Source organism: Ictalurus punctatus, chromosome 1 (assembly GCF_001660625.3).
Source record: "Ictalurus punctatus breed USDA103 chromosome 1, Coco_2.0, whole genome shotgun sequence".
NCBI classification, from domain to species: Eukaryota; Metazoa; Chordata; class Actinopteri; order Siluriformes; family Ictaluridae; genus Ictalurus; species Ictalurus punctatus.
Window position 1 is genome coordinate 37,339,068 of NC_030416.2, and position 12,823 is coordinate 37,351,890.

Sequence of the window (12,823 nt, forward strand, 5' to 3'; positions counted from 1 at the left end):
GTAACTGGTTTATGACCGTGGTATTACTGTGCTTGATCGTCCAGCCGACTCTCCTGACCCGAACCCCATAGAGAATCTACGAGAGACACCAGACCCGACGATACAGACGAGCTGAAGACCGCTATCAAAGCAACCTGGGCTTCTAGAACACCTCAGCAGTGCCCCAGACTGATCGCCTCCACGCCACGCCGCACTGATGCAGTCATTCCTGTAAAAGGATTAAAGTCCCAACCGAGTATCAAGTGCAAAAATTAACACACTGTTCATAAGGTGGACATTTCTGTATTATAAATTCTTTATTCTAATATTCTGAGATACTGGATTTTTTATTTCCGTGAGCTGTAATCATCGAGATTAAAACAAAAAAAGGTTGCAAATATTTCATTTTATGTGTAATGAATCTAGAATATATGAAAGTTCCACTTTTTTTAATTAAATTATGGGGGAAAAAATGAACTTTTCCACAATATTAAAATTTTTGAGCACTTGCATATCAAATGCCACCTTCAGACTTTAGGCCACGCCCCCTACCTGAGTTTATATTGGTGCACAGTGACCATGCTCTGCTCCTTATTTTGGATATTGCCTTGATATTGATGTTTGCTAATCTCCTGACCCATGTTTGTTTGGCATTGTTTTGGATTTTTGCCAGCCTCATTAATAAAACTTCTAACTGTGTTTGCATCCGCCTTTGCCTCCCTCCTCTAACTGTGTCCTACAGGAATATGAATACAGATAGAAACAGAAGATGGACTATTCCTGTTTGGTTTTGTTTTTAGATTACAACTCAAATGTGAACAATTATAATCTGAGGTAAATCTGATAAAGTATTATTAGATATTATCTTATATTAGCCTAGTGTTGTCAATAACACAGTGTTTCTGGATTTGGGAGAGACACTGTTGTTTTGAAGCATGATTAGCTTGCTTACTCAGATTAGACAGTAGGTGAATCAGATGTGTAGTGACGTGTTGTTCGTTTAGGGTGTGTATCACGTTAAGAGTTGTCGTCCCTGGTGTGTTCCATTGCTCGTTAACTCTGAATAACTTGTTTTATTGTGGATTAGCTGAATCCAGCAGGGACCTGAACAAACATCAGACCGCACGTGCTGTAGGGTTGGTCAGAGGAGTCATTCAAAACAATTGTTTGGATTCATTTGTCACGTTACTGTCTAATACCTCATTTGCAAACAATTGAGAAAATCTCAATTCAAATGTAGGACTTGCTAGTGTGAATGTAGGGCAAGCCAGGTTCTTCTAAAGCATCGTGTCTTACCCGTGATGGTGTCTCCTTCTTTATAGCTGGTGCTGCTCGCTGTAACAGAGTACGGTGCTGTACTGGTCTGAGCATTTTTTCCGTGAGAAGGAAGCATGTTATCACAGCTGGATGTAACCAATCCATTGGGGTAACTTTCACACACCCATACACACCCCAGGAGCACAAGATACAACCACATCTACATAAACAGGAAGAGATAAACAACATGATCAGGATAAAACAACAACTTGTAATAATTGGCAAAGGAATGGGGTTTTGACTAATTCTGTCGAACTCAAACTTTTGATGGGTTAGCCATTCCTTCTGTATGCTTATGTGATTATTATATAAAAATTTTAAGGGTTTTGATAATAATGTTATTGCTAGGTTTGAATGTTTATTCCAGTTCACTATCTACCTCATTTTAGTCACAGATTGCTACCTAAAATTGTAATAAAATTATTTCTGTGTTTTCTAACCCTTAATAATAGGGGTTCCCTTTCAAAGGGAACTTCGACGTTGCATTTAGCATAACAGTATGGGAACGCCTTGTGCGCGTGACCGGTATCTGAAGCTTGTGTAAAATCGGGGGGGGGGGGGGGGAACCCGCCGCCAGTCTTATTATCTTCGGCGAGACTGCATGGCTGTTGTTTGTGTGACAAAAACGCTTCAGTTCTACTCGATATTTTCTCAAAATCTCTGAACTTTTCTATCTCTTTTTCAGAGGAAAAGAGAGGGAAGTAATGAGCGAGAAAGAGTTAAAGAAGTGTGTTACGGCTTGCTCCCGTTTCATCACGGGCAAAAGTGCACACTTTCTGGGTGAAGTGTTAGCGGTGTAGTATACGATGGCGGCCTCGAGAGGCTGCGCATGGTAACGCCTACATTAAGCAGCGCGGCTCGCGTCTCGCGCTCTTCAAGAAAAAAACGGAAGCCGAGGTGAGTTGGGTTTCAGAGCCTCGCGGATCTGGGCCGACCGCTGCCGAGTCAGCTAGCCGTCTCAGGTTCGGGGAATCTCTTATGGATCCGGAAGAGGAGCCGGAGATGAGCGCTGCTCTATCTCTTGCTCTGTCTTCCGGGTTCGGCTCTCCGCTGGATTTTGGAGCTCGCGTCGCGACTCCTCCTTCCGCTATGGACAGCCAAAAGGGTGATAATTCCTCTCTGACCACGAGGAGTTAGATGGATGTTAAAAACTGAGAGCAGCATATAAAGAGCTGCTTGAAGTGATTAACCAGTGAAAGTAAATCCCTCACACTGCAGAAACTCCCCTGTCTTCCAAAAGTTTATTACAAAATCTCAGGCTTCTGGGGGAAAACCACACATAAGCCATATTCATAACCCCACGATGTTGGATTATTCGGCCATTGTGGGAATGAACGGCATGGCTATTCAGCTGTGCTCAAGGTGGAGGAGGCGCTTGCGAGCTACCTCTCTCCACCGACAGCAGATAATTACCGGGGCCGGATTGCATTTAAGCCATGTAAGGCCAACGTGGCATTGGTGGGCAAGCCTGTCCAGTAGTAGTCTTGCTTGTGGGTCACTGCAGACAATGACAGGGTTGCAGGCCTGCCAAGCAGACCTGCTGAGTGAGCTTGACATATGGTGGCATTCAAAAAAAAAGAAGAGCGGTCCTGAGGGGCCGTGGAGGGATGTATCTGGGGACATGAGGTTGTTAGGGCAGGTAGCCCCCAGTGCTACTGTAGGGCCTCCCCTAGCCAAGGCGGTCCCCAAGTTTTCAGTGTTCTCTGGTCAGCGAGCTGTCACAGGGCAACGAAAATCTGATGCTTCCCTCCAATAGAATGTGGAATCGTTAACGTCACTAAAAGACCATCGGGCAGCGTGCAACTACTGCCAAATGTGTCTCCATGGGTTCTGTCTACCGTAGAAAGGGTTACCGGGTCCAGTTATAGCTCGACCCCACCCCCCACCCCGTTCACAGGTGTGCTCACCAAAGCAGTCAGCACAGACCAGAGCACGACATTAGCGCAGGAAGTAAGCCCCCTTTTGGACAGTGGGGCCATAGAACATGTACCCTGTTCTCGAAGGGAGGGAGGTTTACAGCCATTATTTCCTGTTCCACAAAAAAGTGTGAGTATGCGGGCGATTATAGATCTGCGTCATCTAAACCGTACACTTCGGACAGACAGGTTCAGAGGCTGATGCTCAAACTTATCATGCCACAGATTCCGTTCGAGAACTGGTTTGAGGCGATAAATCTAACAGGTGCATATTTCCACGTAGGAATATTGTTAGCTTTATCCCCTCGCACCTTCACAAAGTGCATGGATGTCACTCTGGCTCCATTGGGACTCCAGGGCATCTGTGTACCAAGCTACCTGGACAACTGGTTAATTCTAACACGATCCAGGGAGCTGGCGGTTCAACATCGAGATGTTGTTCTCGCCCACATGAAGAGCTTGGGGCTTACGTTGAATCTCAGAAAAGTATGCTTTCCCCAGTGCAGTGGACAACTTTTCTAGGAGTTATAGGATTCTACTACGATGAGGGTGTTTCTATCCCCAACATGCATAGTGTCGATCCTATCAACACTGAGCAAGACAAAGCTGGATCTTAGGAGACTTTGGGGTGGAGTCCCACAAGTGGCCGAGGTCACATCTGTATGCTGCTCCCCCATCGCTCTGCTCCCACAAGCTCTAGCGAGAGTTCGCCAAGACAGTCTGCTAGTAGCATCTTTTCTTTTAGCCAACTCGAACATGGTTCTGAGGAATAATATCCCTGCGAGATGGCACTCCTTGGGAGATTCCCGTCCGCAGGGATCCACTATAGACCCAGTAAACTGCGCAATAGCTACAGTCCTGGGGCTCCTACAAGAACATTTCTCAGCGGGGTGGGCTCCTTCTACAATCAGGGTTACGTGGCCGCCATTTCGGCCAGCCATGCCCCTGTTCAGGGAGCCTCTGTGGGGCAACATCCTCTAACTTCGAGGTTCATACGTCGTGTCAGACGGCTGAGGCCCATGTGCAGGCCGCGCATACCTTCCTGGGACCTTCTGTGGTCCTGGAAGGTCTGTTGGGTACCCCATCCGAGCCCCTAGAGTGGATCCCATCCACAAGGAAATTGTATGCACTCAAGTGGCAGCTTTGTCTTGTGGTGTGAGGAACGTCAGCTAGACCCAGTAAACTGCGCAATAGCTACAGTCCTGGAGTTCTTACAAGAACATTTCTCAGCAGGGTGGCTCCTTCTACAATCAGGGTTACGTGGCCGCCGTTTCGGCCAGCCATGCCCCTGTTGATGGAGCCTCTGTGGGGCAACATTCTCTAACTTCGAGGTTCATGGGTGGTATCAGATGGCTGAGGCCCATCTTCAGGCCATGCATTCCTTCCTGGGACCTTGCTGTGGTCTTGGAAGGTCTGTCAGGGACCCCATTTGAGCCCTTAGAGTCAGTCTCTGAGAAGCTTCTGACTCTAAAGTTAGCTCTTTTACTGGCCCCGACATCTCTCAAGTGAGTGGGAGGTCTACAAGCTCTCTCTGTTGCCCTTTCCTGCCTTGACTTTACCCCTGGATTAGCCAAGGCCTTCCTGTATCCTAGGCCGGATTATATTCCTAAAGTGCCTACATCGTCTGCCCACCCTGTGGTGTTGCAGGCTTTCTACCCTCCTCTGTTCCTCACACCGGAACAAGAGAGGATACACCTGCTGTGTCCAGTAAGGGCTCTCTGTACTTACGTCCACCGCTCCGGCCAGTGGCGTAAGTCGGAGCAGCTACTGGTCTGCTTTGGCAGCGACAGGAAAAGTGATGTGTCAAAGTAGCGCATCTCTACTTGGATAGTGGACGCAATCTTTAGGGCTTACGACACGCGCTCTCACCACGCCACTGGGCATAAGAGCTCATTCCACTAGGGTGGTCGCCTCCTTGAAGGCTTTGTCCAAAATGGTATCCTTACAGGATGTGTGTGCGGCTGCAGGGTGGTCTACGCCACACACAGTCCTTCATTATTACAGCCTGGATATTCATTCCACCCCGGGCCTGAGTGTCTTGCAGTGACCCTCAGACTTGGGTATTTTTGAACAGGCTGTACCCTCCATATGACGGAGAGGGTATTCCCGTTCCCATACTGTTATGCTAAATGCAACGTCGAAGTTCCCTTTGAAAGGGAACGTCGGGGTTACGCATGTAACCCTGTTCCCTGAGAAGGGAACGAGACATTGCATAGCACTGTCATACCAGGGCAGGCCTGTGAATTACGTCTTCGCTTCAGATAATAGAGGCTGGCGGCGTGGTTCACAGGTGCCATATATATATCATGCAACATGCTTAATTGCCATGTCACCTGATCATGGCAGGCCTATAAGTAGAGGCATGATTTTACACAAGCTTCAGATACCGGTCACGCGCACAAGGTGTTCCCTTACTGTTATGCTAAATGCAACGTCTCGTTCCCTTCTCAGGGAACAGGGTTACATGCGTAACCCCGATGTTTTTTTTTAAACAATAAAAAAAAACTGCATGCAACGTCTTCTTATTACGTAGGAGTTTAGCAGAAAATCCAGAGAATAAATGTTTGAACTTTGGCGAATTCTGACATGTTGCATAAGCCAATAGTGAAGCAGCTTTACATGTAGCTGGGCTGGGTGTTATAGCAACACGTCAGTCAAAACCTGTGTGTGTGTATGTTTGTGTATGTATATATATATATATATATATATATATATATATATATATATATATATATATATATATATATATATATATATATATATATATATATATATATATATATATATATATATAGTTGTAATTCTTTGGGCGGCTGTGGATCAGGTGGTAGAGCGGGGTGTCCACGAATTGTAGGGTTGGCAGTTCAATTCCCGGCACACGTGACTCCACATGCCGAAGTGTCCTTGGGCAAGACACTGAACCCCAAGTTGCTCCCGATGGCAAGTTAGCGCCTTGCATGGCAGCTCTGCTATCATTGGTGTGTGAGTGTGTGAGTGTGTGGGTGAATGAGACAGTGTAAAGTGCTTTGGATAAAAGCGCTATATAAGTGCAGACCATTTACCTTAACGAGCTCTGTAGAGCCAAAAGTCAAACATTAAAAAGAGGCACAGCTTATTTTTTAGGGGAGGTGGAGGAATATTTTCAAGTGTACACATACATTTGAGGTCTACTGACCGTGTGTGAGCAGATCTGGCCCACGCCGAACAGCAGTACTTCACCACACTAAAGCGCTAATGCTAAAGTTCATACAGTCGAAGTGGCTGCACTTTTTGTAAGATGTGATTTTCATATTAAAGTGCAGTTGAGTGTGACTCAGAGGTAGACACTATTAGGGTTGTACTTTAGTTTTTTATTATTTCTAGTGTGACATCTAGCTTGCGGGGTGAAATGTACACGATACTTGGTTCAATGGCTTGGTTTCAGCATCCCCTACTCATCAAGCATGGGATGAACAAATAGACCAGATCCTTTTACCTTCTGCCATTAAGACTCATTTTACCACATGACAAAAAATGGAGTTTGTTCCTGTTTTGGGCGTGTCTGTTTCCAGCATTGAATTTATCTGTGGTGTCCCACTCCACTGTAGTGGTTAATGGCTCATATGACAGTCGGGGCATTAAAACTGTGCAGATTTTCATAAGTATTTCCTTACCTAGCCTACTGGGTTTACATTTTATTTTGTGGCAGTTGTATAAGGTGCTTTACCTTCAAAAAAGCTTTTAGTGCTGTTTGTATTATCTCTGTACCAGTGTCATTGTGGAGGGGTGTGAATTGTTTGCCCAGCAGGGGGGCTCACACCCCTCCCCTTCCCCATCACCCTTCTCACTGGCAACTAAACACACGAGTCACGATACTCTACACACAGAAACCCAACAGCGTCTTGACTCATCTTATAACAGACTTGCAGCGATAAAATAATTCATTTGTTTATATTGATTTCAAAAGTCTGCTCGAAAGAGTTAAGTTTAGTCAAGGACACAACAGCCTTTATAAAATCATGATTAAACCCCAGGAATTAAAGCATTCACTCATTTTCATTGTTGAATGTTTGGATGAGCAAAAAATTGTGAAAAAAATTGCGAGCTTCTACTGGCAAATAAATGACACATTTTCCTGTGGGTCCCATCCCTCTGTCCAATCTAAATCCACCGCTAATCCTCTTCAGACATGACCTCACGCTCTCTCACCTTCCTACTGAACGCACTTGTTTTCTGTCAGCCCTTACAGTGAGGGGAAAAAAGTATTTGATCCCCTGCTGATTTTGTACGTTTGCCCACTGACAAAGAAATGATCCGTCTATAACTTTAATGGTAGATTTATTTGAACAGTGAGAGACAGAATAACAACAAAAAAATCCAGAAAAACGTATGTCAAAAATGTTATAAATTGATTTGCATTTTAATGAGGGAAATAAGTATTTGACCCCTCTGCAAAACATGACTTAGTACTTGGTTTAAAAACCCTTGTTGGCAATCACAGAGGTCAGACGTTTCTTGTAGTTGGCCACCAGGTTTGCACACATCTCAGGAGGGATTTTGTCCCACTCCTCTTTGCAGATCTTCTAAAAATCATTAAGGTTTCGAGGCTGACGTTTGGCAACTCGAACCTTCAGCTCTCTCCACAGATTTTCTATGGGATTTAGGTCTGGAGACTGCCTAGGTCACTCCAGGACCTTAATGTGCTTCTTCTTGAGCCACTCCTTTGTTGCCTTGGCCGTGTGTTTTGGGTCATTGTCATGCTGGAATACCCATCCACGACCCATTTTCAATGCCCTGTCTGAGGGAAGGAGGTTGGCCCCGTCCATCGTCCCTTTGATGCGGTGAAGTTGTCCTGTCCCGTTAGCAGAAAAACACCCCCAAAGCATAATGTTTCCACCTCCATGTTTGACGGTGAGGATGGTGTTCCAGGGGTCATAGGCAGCATTCCTCCTCCTCCAAACATAGCGAGTTGAGTTGATGCCAAAGAGCTCCATTTTGGTCTCATCTGACCTCAACACTTTCACCCAGTTGTCCTCTGAATCATTCAGATGTTCATTGGCAAACTTCAGACGGGCATGTATATGTGCTTTCTTGAGCAGGGGGACTTGCGGGCGCTGCAGGATTTCAGTCCTTCATGGCGTAGTGTCTTACCAATTGTTTTCTTGGTGACTATGGTCCCAGCTGCCTTGAGATCATTGACAAGATCCTCCCGTGTAGTTCTGGGCTGATTCCTCACTGTTCTCATGATCACTGCAACTCCACGAGGTGAGATCTTGCATGGAGCCCCAGGCCGAGGGAGATTGACAGTTCTTTTGTGCTTCTTCCATTTGCGAATAATCGCACCAACTGTTGTCCCCTTCTCACCAAGCTGCTTGGCAATGGTCTTGTAGCCCATTCCAGACTTGTGTAGGTCTACAGTCTTGTCCCTGACATCCTTGGAGAGCTCTTTGGTCTTGGCCATGGTGGAGAGTTTGGAATCTGATTGATTGATTGTGGACAGGTGTCTTTTATACAGGTAACAAGCTGAGATTAGGAGAACTCCCTTTAAGAGTGTGCTCCTAATCTCAGCTCGTTACCTGTATAAAAGACACCTGGGAGCCAGAAATCTTTGAGGGGGTCAAATACTTTTTCCCTCATTAAAATGCAAATTAATTTATACAATTTTTGACATGCGTTTTTCTGGATTTTTTTGTTGTTATTCTGTCTCTCACTGTTCAAATAAACCTACCATTAAAATTATAGACTGATCATTTCTTTGTCAGTGGGCAAACGTACAAAATCAGAAGGGGATCAAATACTTTTTTCCCTCACTGTATTTACAACCACATATTTATACCTGTTCGTTCACCACATATCACTGAGAGCTTTTTACATTCCAGTTGTTATTTAAAAATCTAAAATGTCTGACAAAAAAGAATAGATACCTATCTTTACCTGTATTTTTTTTAACGCTGTAAGAATAATAAATAAATTTAGCCAGAATGTTTTTTTAACCATCCTAAAATACCTGTTAAAAGCAACAAACATACCTATGTTGTCTAGAAAAATATTAAAGAGATAGCTAATAAATTCACCTGTAGTTGATTAAAAATAAAAACTAAAGAAAACTAAAATGACTGTCAAACAAATGAGTCATAAATTTACCTGTAGTTAAAAACTTTTAATAATGTCAGCTATAATAGAGAGCTACAGTTACATAAATTCATTTGTAATAAATAAATACATGTTAAAAAATTGCTTGAAAATGCGAAAGGTATAAATGTTCCTGTAGTTATTTTTCAACTGAAAAAGCCCGGAAAAAATGTAGACCTAAATTTAATGTTTTCTTTTTCCTCTAATATAGAAAAATAATATAGAAACCAAATTTCCTATGAAGTTCTTTGTAAAATGTATCCAAAATGACTGTTGAACAAATACTAAAAACACCTAAATATACCTGGAGTTGTTGTTGTTGTTTTTAAACAGCTAGACTTAAATTTATCTGTAGTTACTTAACAAAATACAAATAAAATAAAATAGCTGTTAAAAATAAAAGTACCTGTAATTAAAAGCATCTGTACCTGTAATTAAAAGCACATGTACCTGTAATTACACAGATTCTAGTCCAGGCTCTTGTTATCTCTAAACTGGACTACTGCAACTCACTGCTTTCAGGCCTCCCAGCAGCTCCATCAAACCCCTTCAGATGATTCAGAATGCTGCAGTGCCTCGTCTTCAACCAGCCCAAGAGAACCCATGTCACAGCCCTCCTCATCTCCCTCCACTGGCTTCCTGTAGACGCCCGCATCAAATTCAAGGCCTTGATGCTCACCTACCAGTCCTTGTCAGGAACAGCGCCCCCTACCTCAACTCTCTCCTGAAGGTTTACCTTCCCTCACGCAATCTGCGATCAGTTAGGGATCGACGTTTAGTAGTTCCCACTCAGCGTGGCTCAAGGTCCCTTTCCAGAACCTTCACACTAACAGTCCCTCAGTGGTGGAATGAACTTCCAACCTCAATCCGGACCACAGAATCTCTCACCATCTTCAAAAAACAGCTAAAGACCCACCTCTTCCATCAACACCTAACCAACTCATACAAATAAAAAAATAAAATAAAATAAAATAAATTAATTAAATTGCACTTACACCTCTTCTCTGTGCACTTTGCTTCTTCTGGAACTCAATTAATAGATCTTGTATGGTAGCACTTCTTGTATTGTTCTCTGCTTGATATATCGCTTTGCTTGTATTTTTTCTCATTTGTAAGTCGTTTTGGATAAACGCGTCTGCTAAGTGAATAAATGTAAATATAAATGTAATTAAAAGCACCTGTACCTGTGAGACATTTGTGCAAATATAACAGAGACAAAATTTTACGTAGAGATATTTTTAAAAATCTAAATGTAAAATCTATAATATGGCCACTTCATTCTCTACATGTTCTTGCCTGTGTCTTATCACACTCAGTCACCAACAAGGCGCCGAGAGTCCGGTGACCCAGAACTTTTTGTTGGTGGTGGTATTAAGCAGGAGCTGAGTTTTGGAATAAACTTCAATTCTGATTTGATTCTTTTTATAAAACAACCAATTAATCAACAAAACATTTACTGATGCACTTGCAATTAATCATGACCATCACTAGTAGGGAAGTAAAGAAGAGGACATCAGTACTAGCAATTTTTTTACTGTGTGTGTATGAGAGAGAAAGAGAGAGAGAGAGAGAGAGAGAGAGAGAGAGAGAGACATAACACTCCTTCACATAAAACCTTTTAAATGATGTTCGGGGCGACTGTGGCTCAGGTGGTAGAGCGAGTTCGATTCCCGCCCACATGCCTGCACATGCTTGGACAAGACACTGAACCCCAAGTTTCTCCTGATGGCAGGTCAGTGTGAGTGTGTAAATGAGAAACAGTGTAAAGTGCTCTGTAGATCCGCTAAGGTTAAAAGGCGCTATACAAGTACAGACCATTTACACTGACAGTACTGTCGTTAGAACCATCAGAAAACAATTTAAAAATTCTATAAATAAGTTAGAAATGTTCTCGTTCTCATCTGAAAGGCATGAAATGCTGTTTACGTTTGTTTGGTTGGTTGGTTGGTTTTAAGTAGAGTGATGATTAAGTGTGAAAAAGTATAGTTTTTTTTTTTTTTTTAAACAGGAAGGAAATAATAAATACATTGCATAAGTTTGTTAATGTCTGCAGATGAGAATAAGGGAACTTTGAAAAGAAGAAGAAGAAGAAGTTAAAACATCCTACCACACAATGCCAGAAAAACACCTGACTAGCAACAATATGGGCTGTAAACTATACAGAGCATTCAGATCACTGAATGCATTATGCAAAGCACTATGCATATCCTCTTAAAACTGTCAGTGAATGTGTAGAAACGGACGTAGACTCACCCTGGCTGCGATACAGGTGTAGCTTTGAGGAGAAGTGTATACGGTTACAGCTGCCAGCGACTGAGACACAAACTGACTACACATTCATGCGGGAATGTTTTGCAGTGGGCGGAGCCGCACCTGGCCAGGTGACATACAGTGGGGAATTTTACTGTACAAGCTGCCAAAAATGTCACAAGGTTAAAAACAAAAACAGAATGGGTTTTATATAGACTCGATTGAAATGTTTATATAAACGTACATCAACAAACCAAGAATTCTCTTTTCTTTGCAAATAAAATCATTTAAATTTTTTTGATGTGTAATGCACTTGTGTAATTATTTATAACTCAAAACATGATGTCATATATCAGGCATCTCAGAGATATCTCATATATCCCAGATATGACAATGAGACACTCAAATGTAACGACATTATGTAGGAGGTATGAGCAGTTATCAGTTGTGTAGTAACCACTCATGGATTGTATAGCTGCTATAATTACCTATGATTATGCATTCTGTTTATGCTCCATCTGTCCTGCGTGACTGGTATTAGCTTTATTTTGTAGGTGGTGGTACATATAAAGCTTTGACATTCCACTGTTACTGAGGTGAATGTGGAATGTGTAAAAAGTACAAAAAGTAAATAAAAGTAGATCATAAGATTTCTTAAACATTAAAAACAGTGTAAAAAAATTTAATAAATAAAAATAAACTTTAAAGGGCATTGCTGGAAACAGCCCATAGTAATTAGTCATTGCATTCCAGCTCCATTTTTACTTGTGTTGTTATTAAACACAGGATCTGAGCCAATAACATTCTCTTTGGAATTTCTTTGAAAGTGTTTGACAAAGCTGAATAAAGCTTTTAGTGTCTGTCCATATAGCTACTGTCTACAGGTGTAGCTTGCTAGGAATAAATAGTATTTTCCCATTCAAGGACCACCCTGCCCAACGTTAAAGAACAACTGAGCCAAAACCAAAGGACCACTCAGCCCAGCACTCAATGATCACCCAGCCCAATATACAAAAACTACAGCGCCAACGCCCAAAACCACTGAGCACAAAACCATAGGAGCAGCCAGGACAATGCCCAAGAACCACCCAGTGCAACACTCAGAGGCCACCCAGCACAACACCCCAAAGTCACCCAGCACAACACCTAGTACTACAACAAAGTTCACCCAGCAGAACACCCAAAGTACAACAAAGAATCACCCGGCACAGTACTCAAGAGCCATTGAGCCCAACACCGAAGTACCACTC

At 42.9% G+C, this 12,823-nt stretch overlaps 1 protein-coding gene across 2 annotated transcripts in view; it reads right to left on the minus strand.

Moving 5' to 3' along the window:
- The window catches only part of zgc:163022 (putative ferric-chelate reductase 1), a 26,027-nt gene extending 14,345 nt beyond the window's left edge, over nucleotides 1-11,682 (minus strand). The window contains exons 1-2 of one of the 2 annotated variants that reach the window (XM_053684412.1): nucleotides 11,577-11,682; nucleotides 1,276-1,456 (exon numbers count right to left, since the gene is read on the minus strand). In XM_053684412.1, coding sequence (XP_053540387.1) covers nucleotides 1,276-1,456; nucleotides 11,577-11,660 — 265 coding nt within the window. In that variant the 5' untranslated portion in view covers nucleotides 11,661-11,682. Of the gene's footprint in view, nucleotides 1-1,275; nucleotides 1,457-11,576 lie in introns of those variants that run through there. The other variant, XM_053684413.1, reaches the window with a different exon arrangement.
- Nucleotides 11,683-12,823: the final 1,141 nt, after the last annotated feature.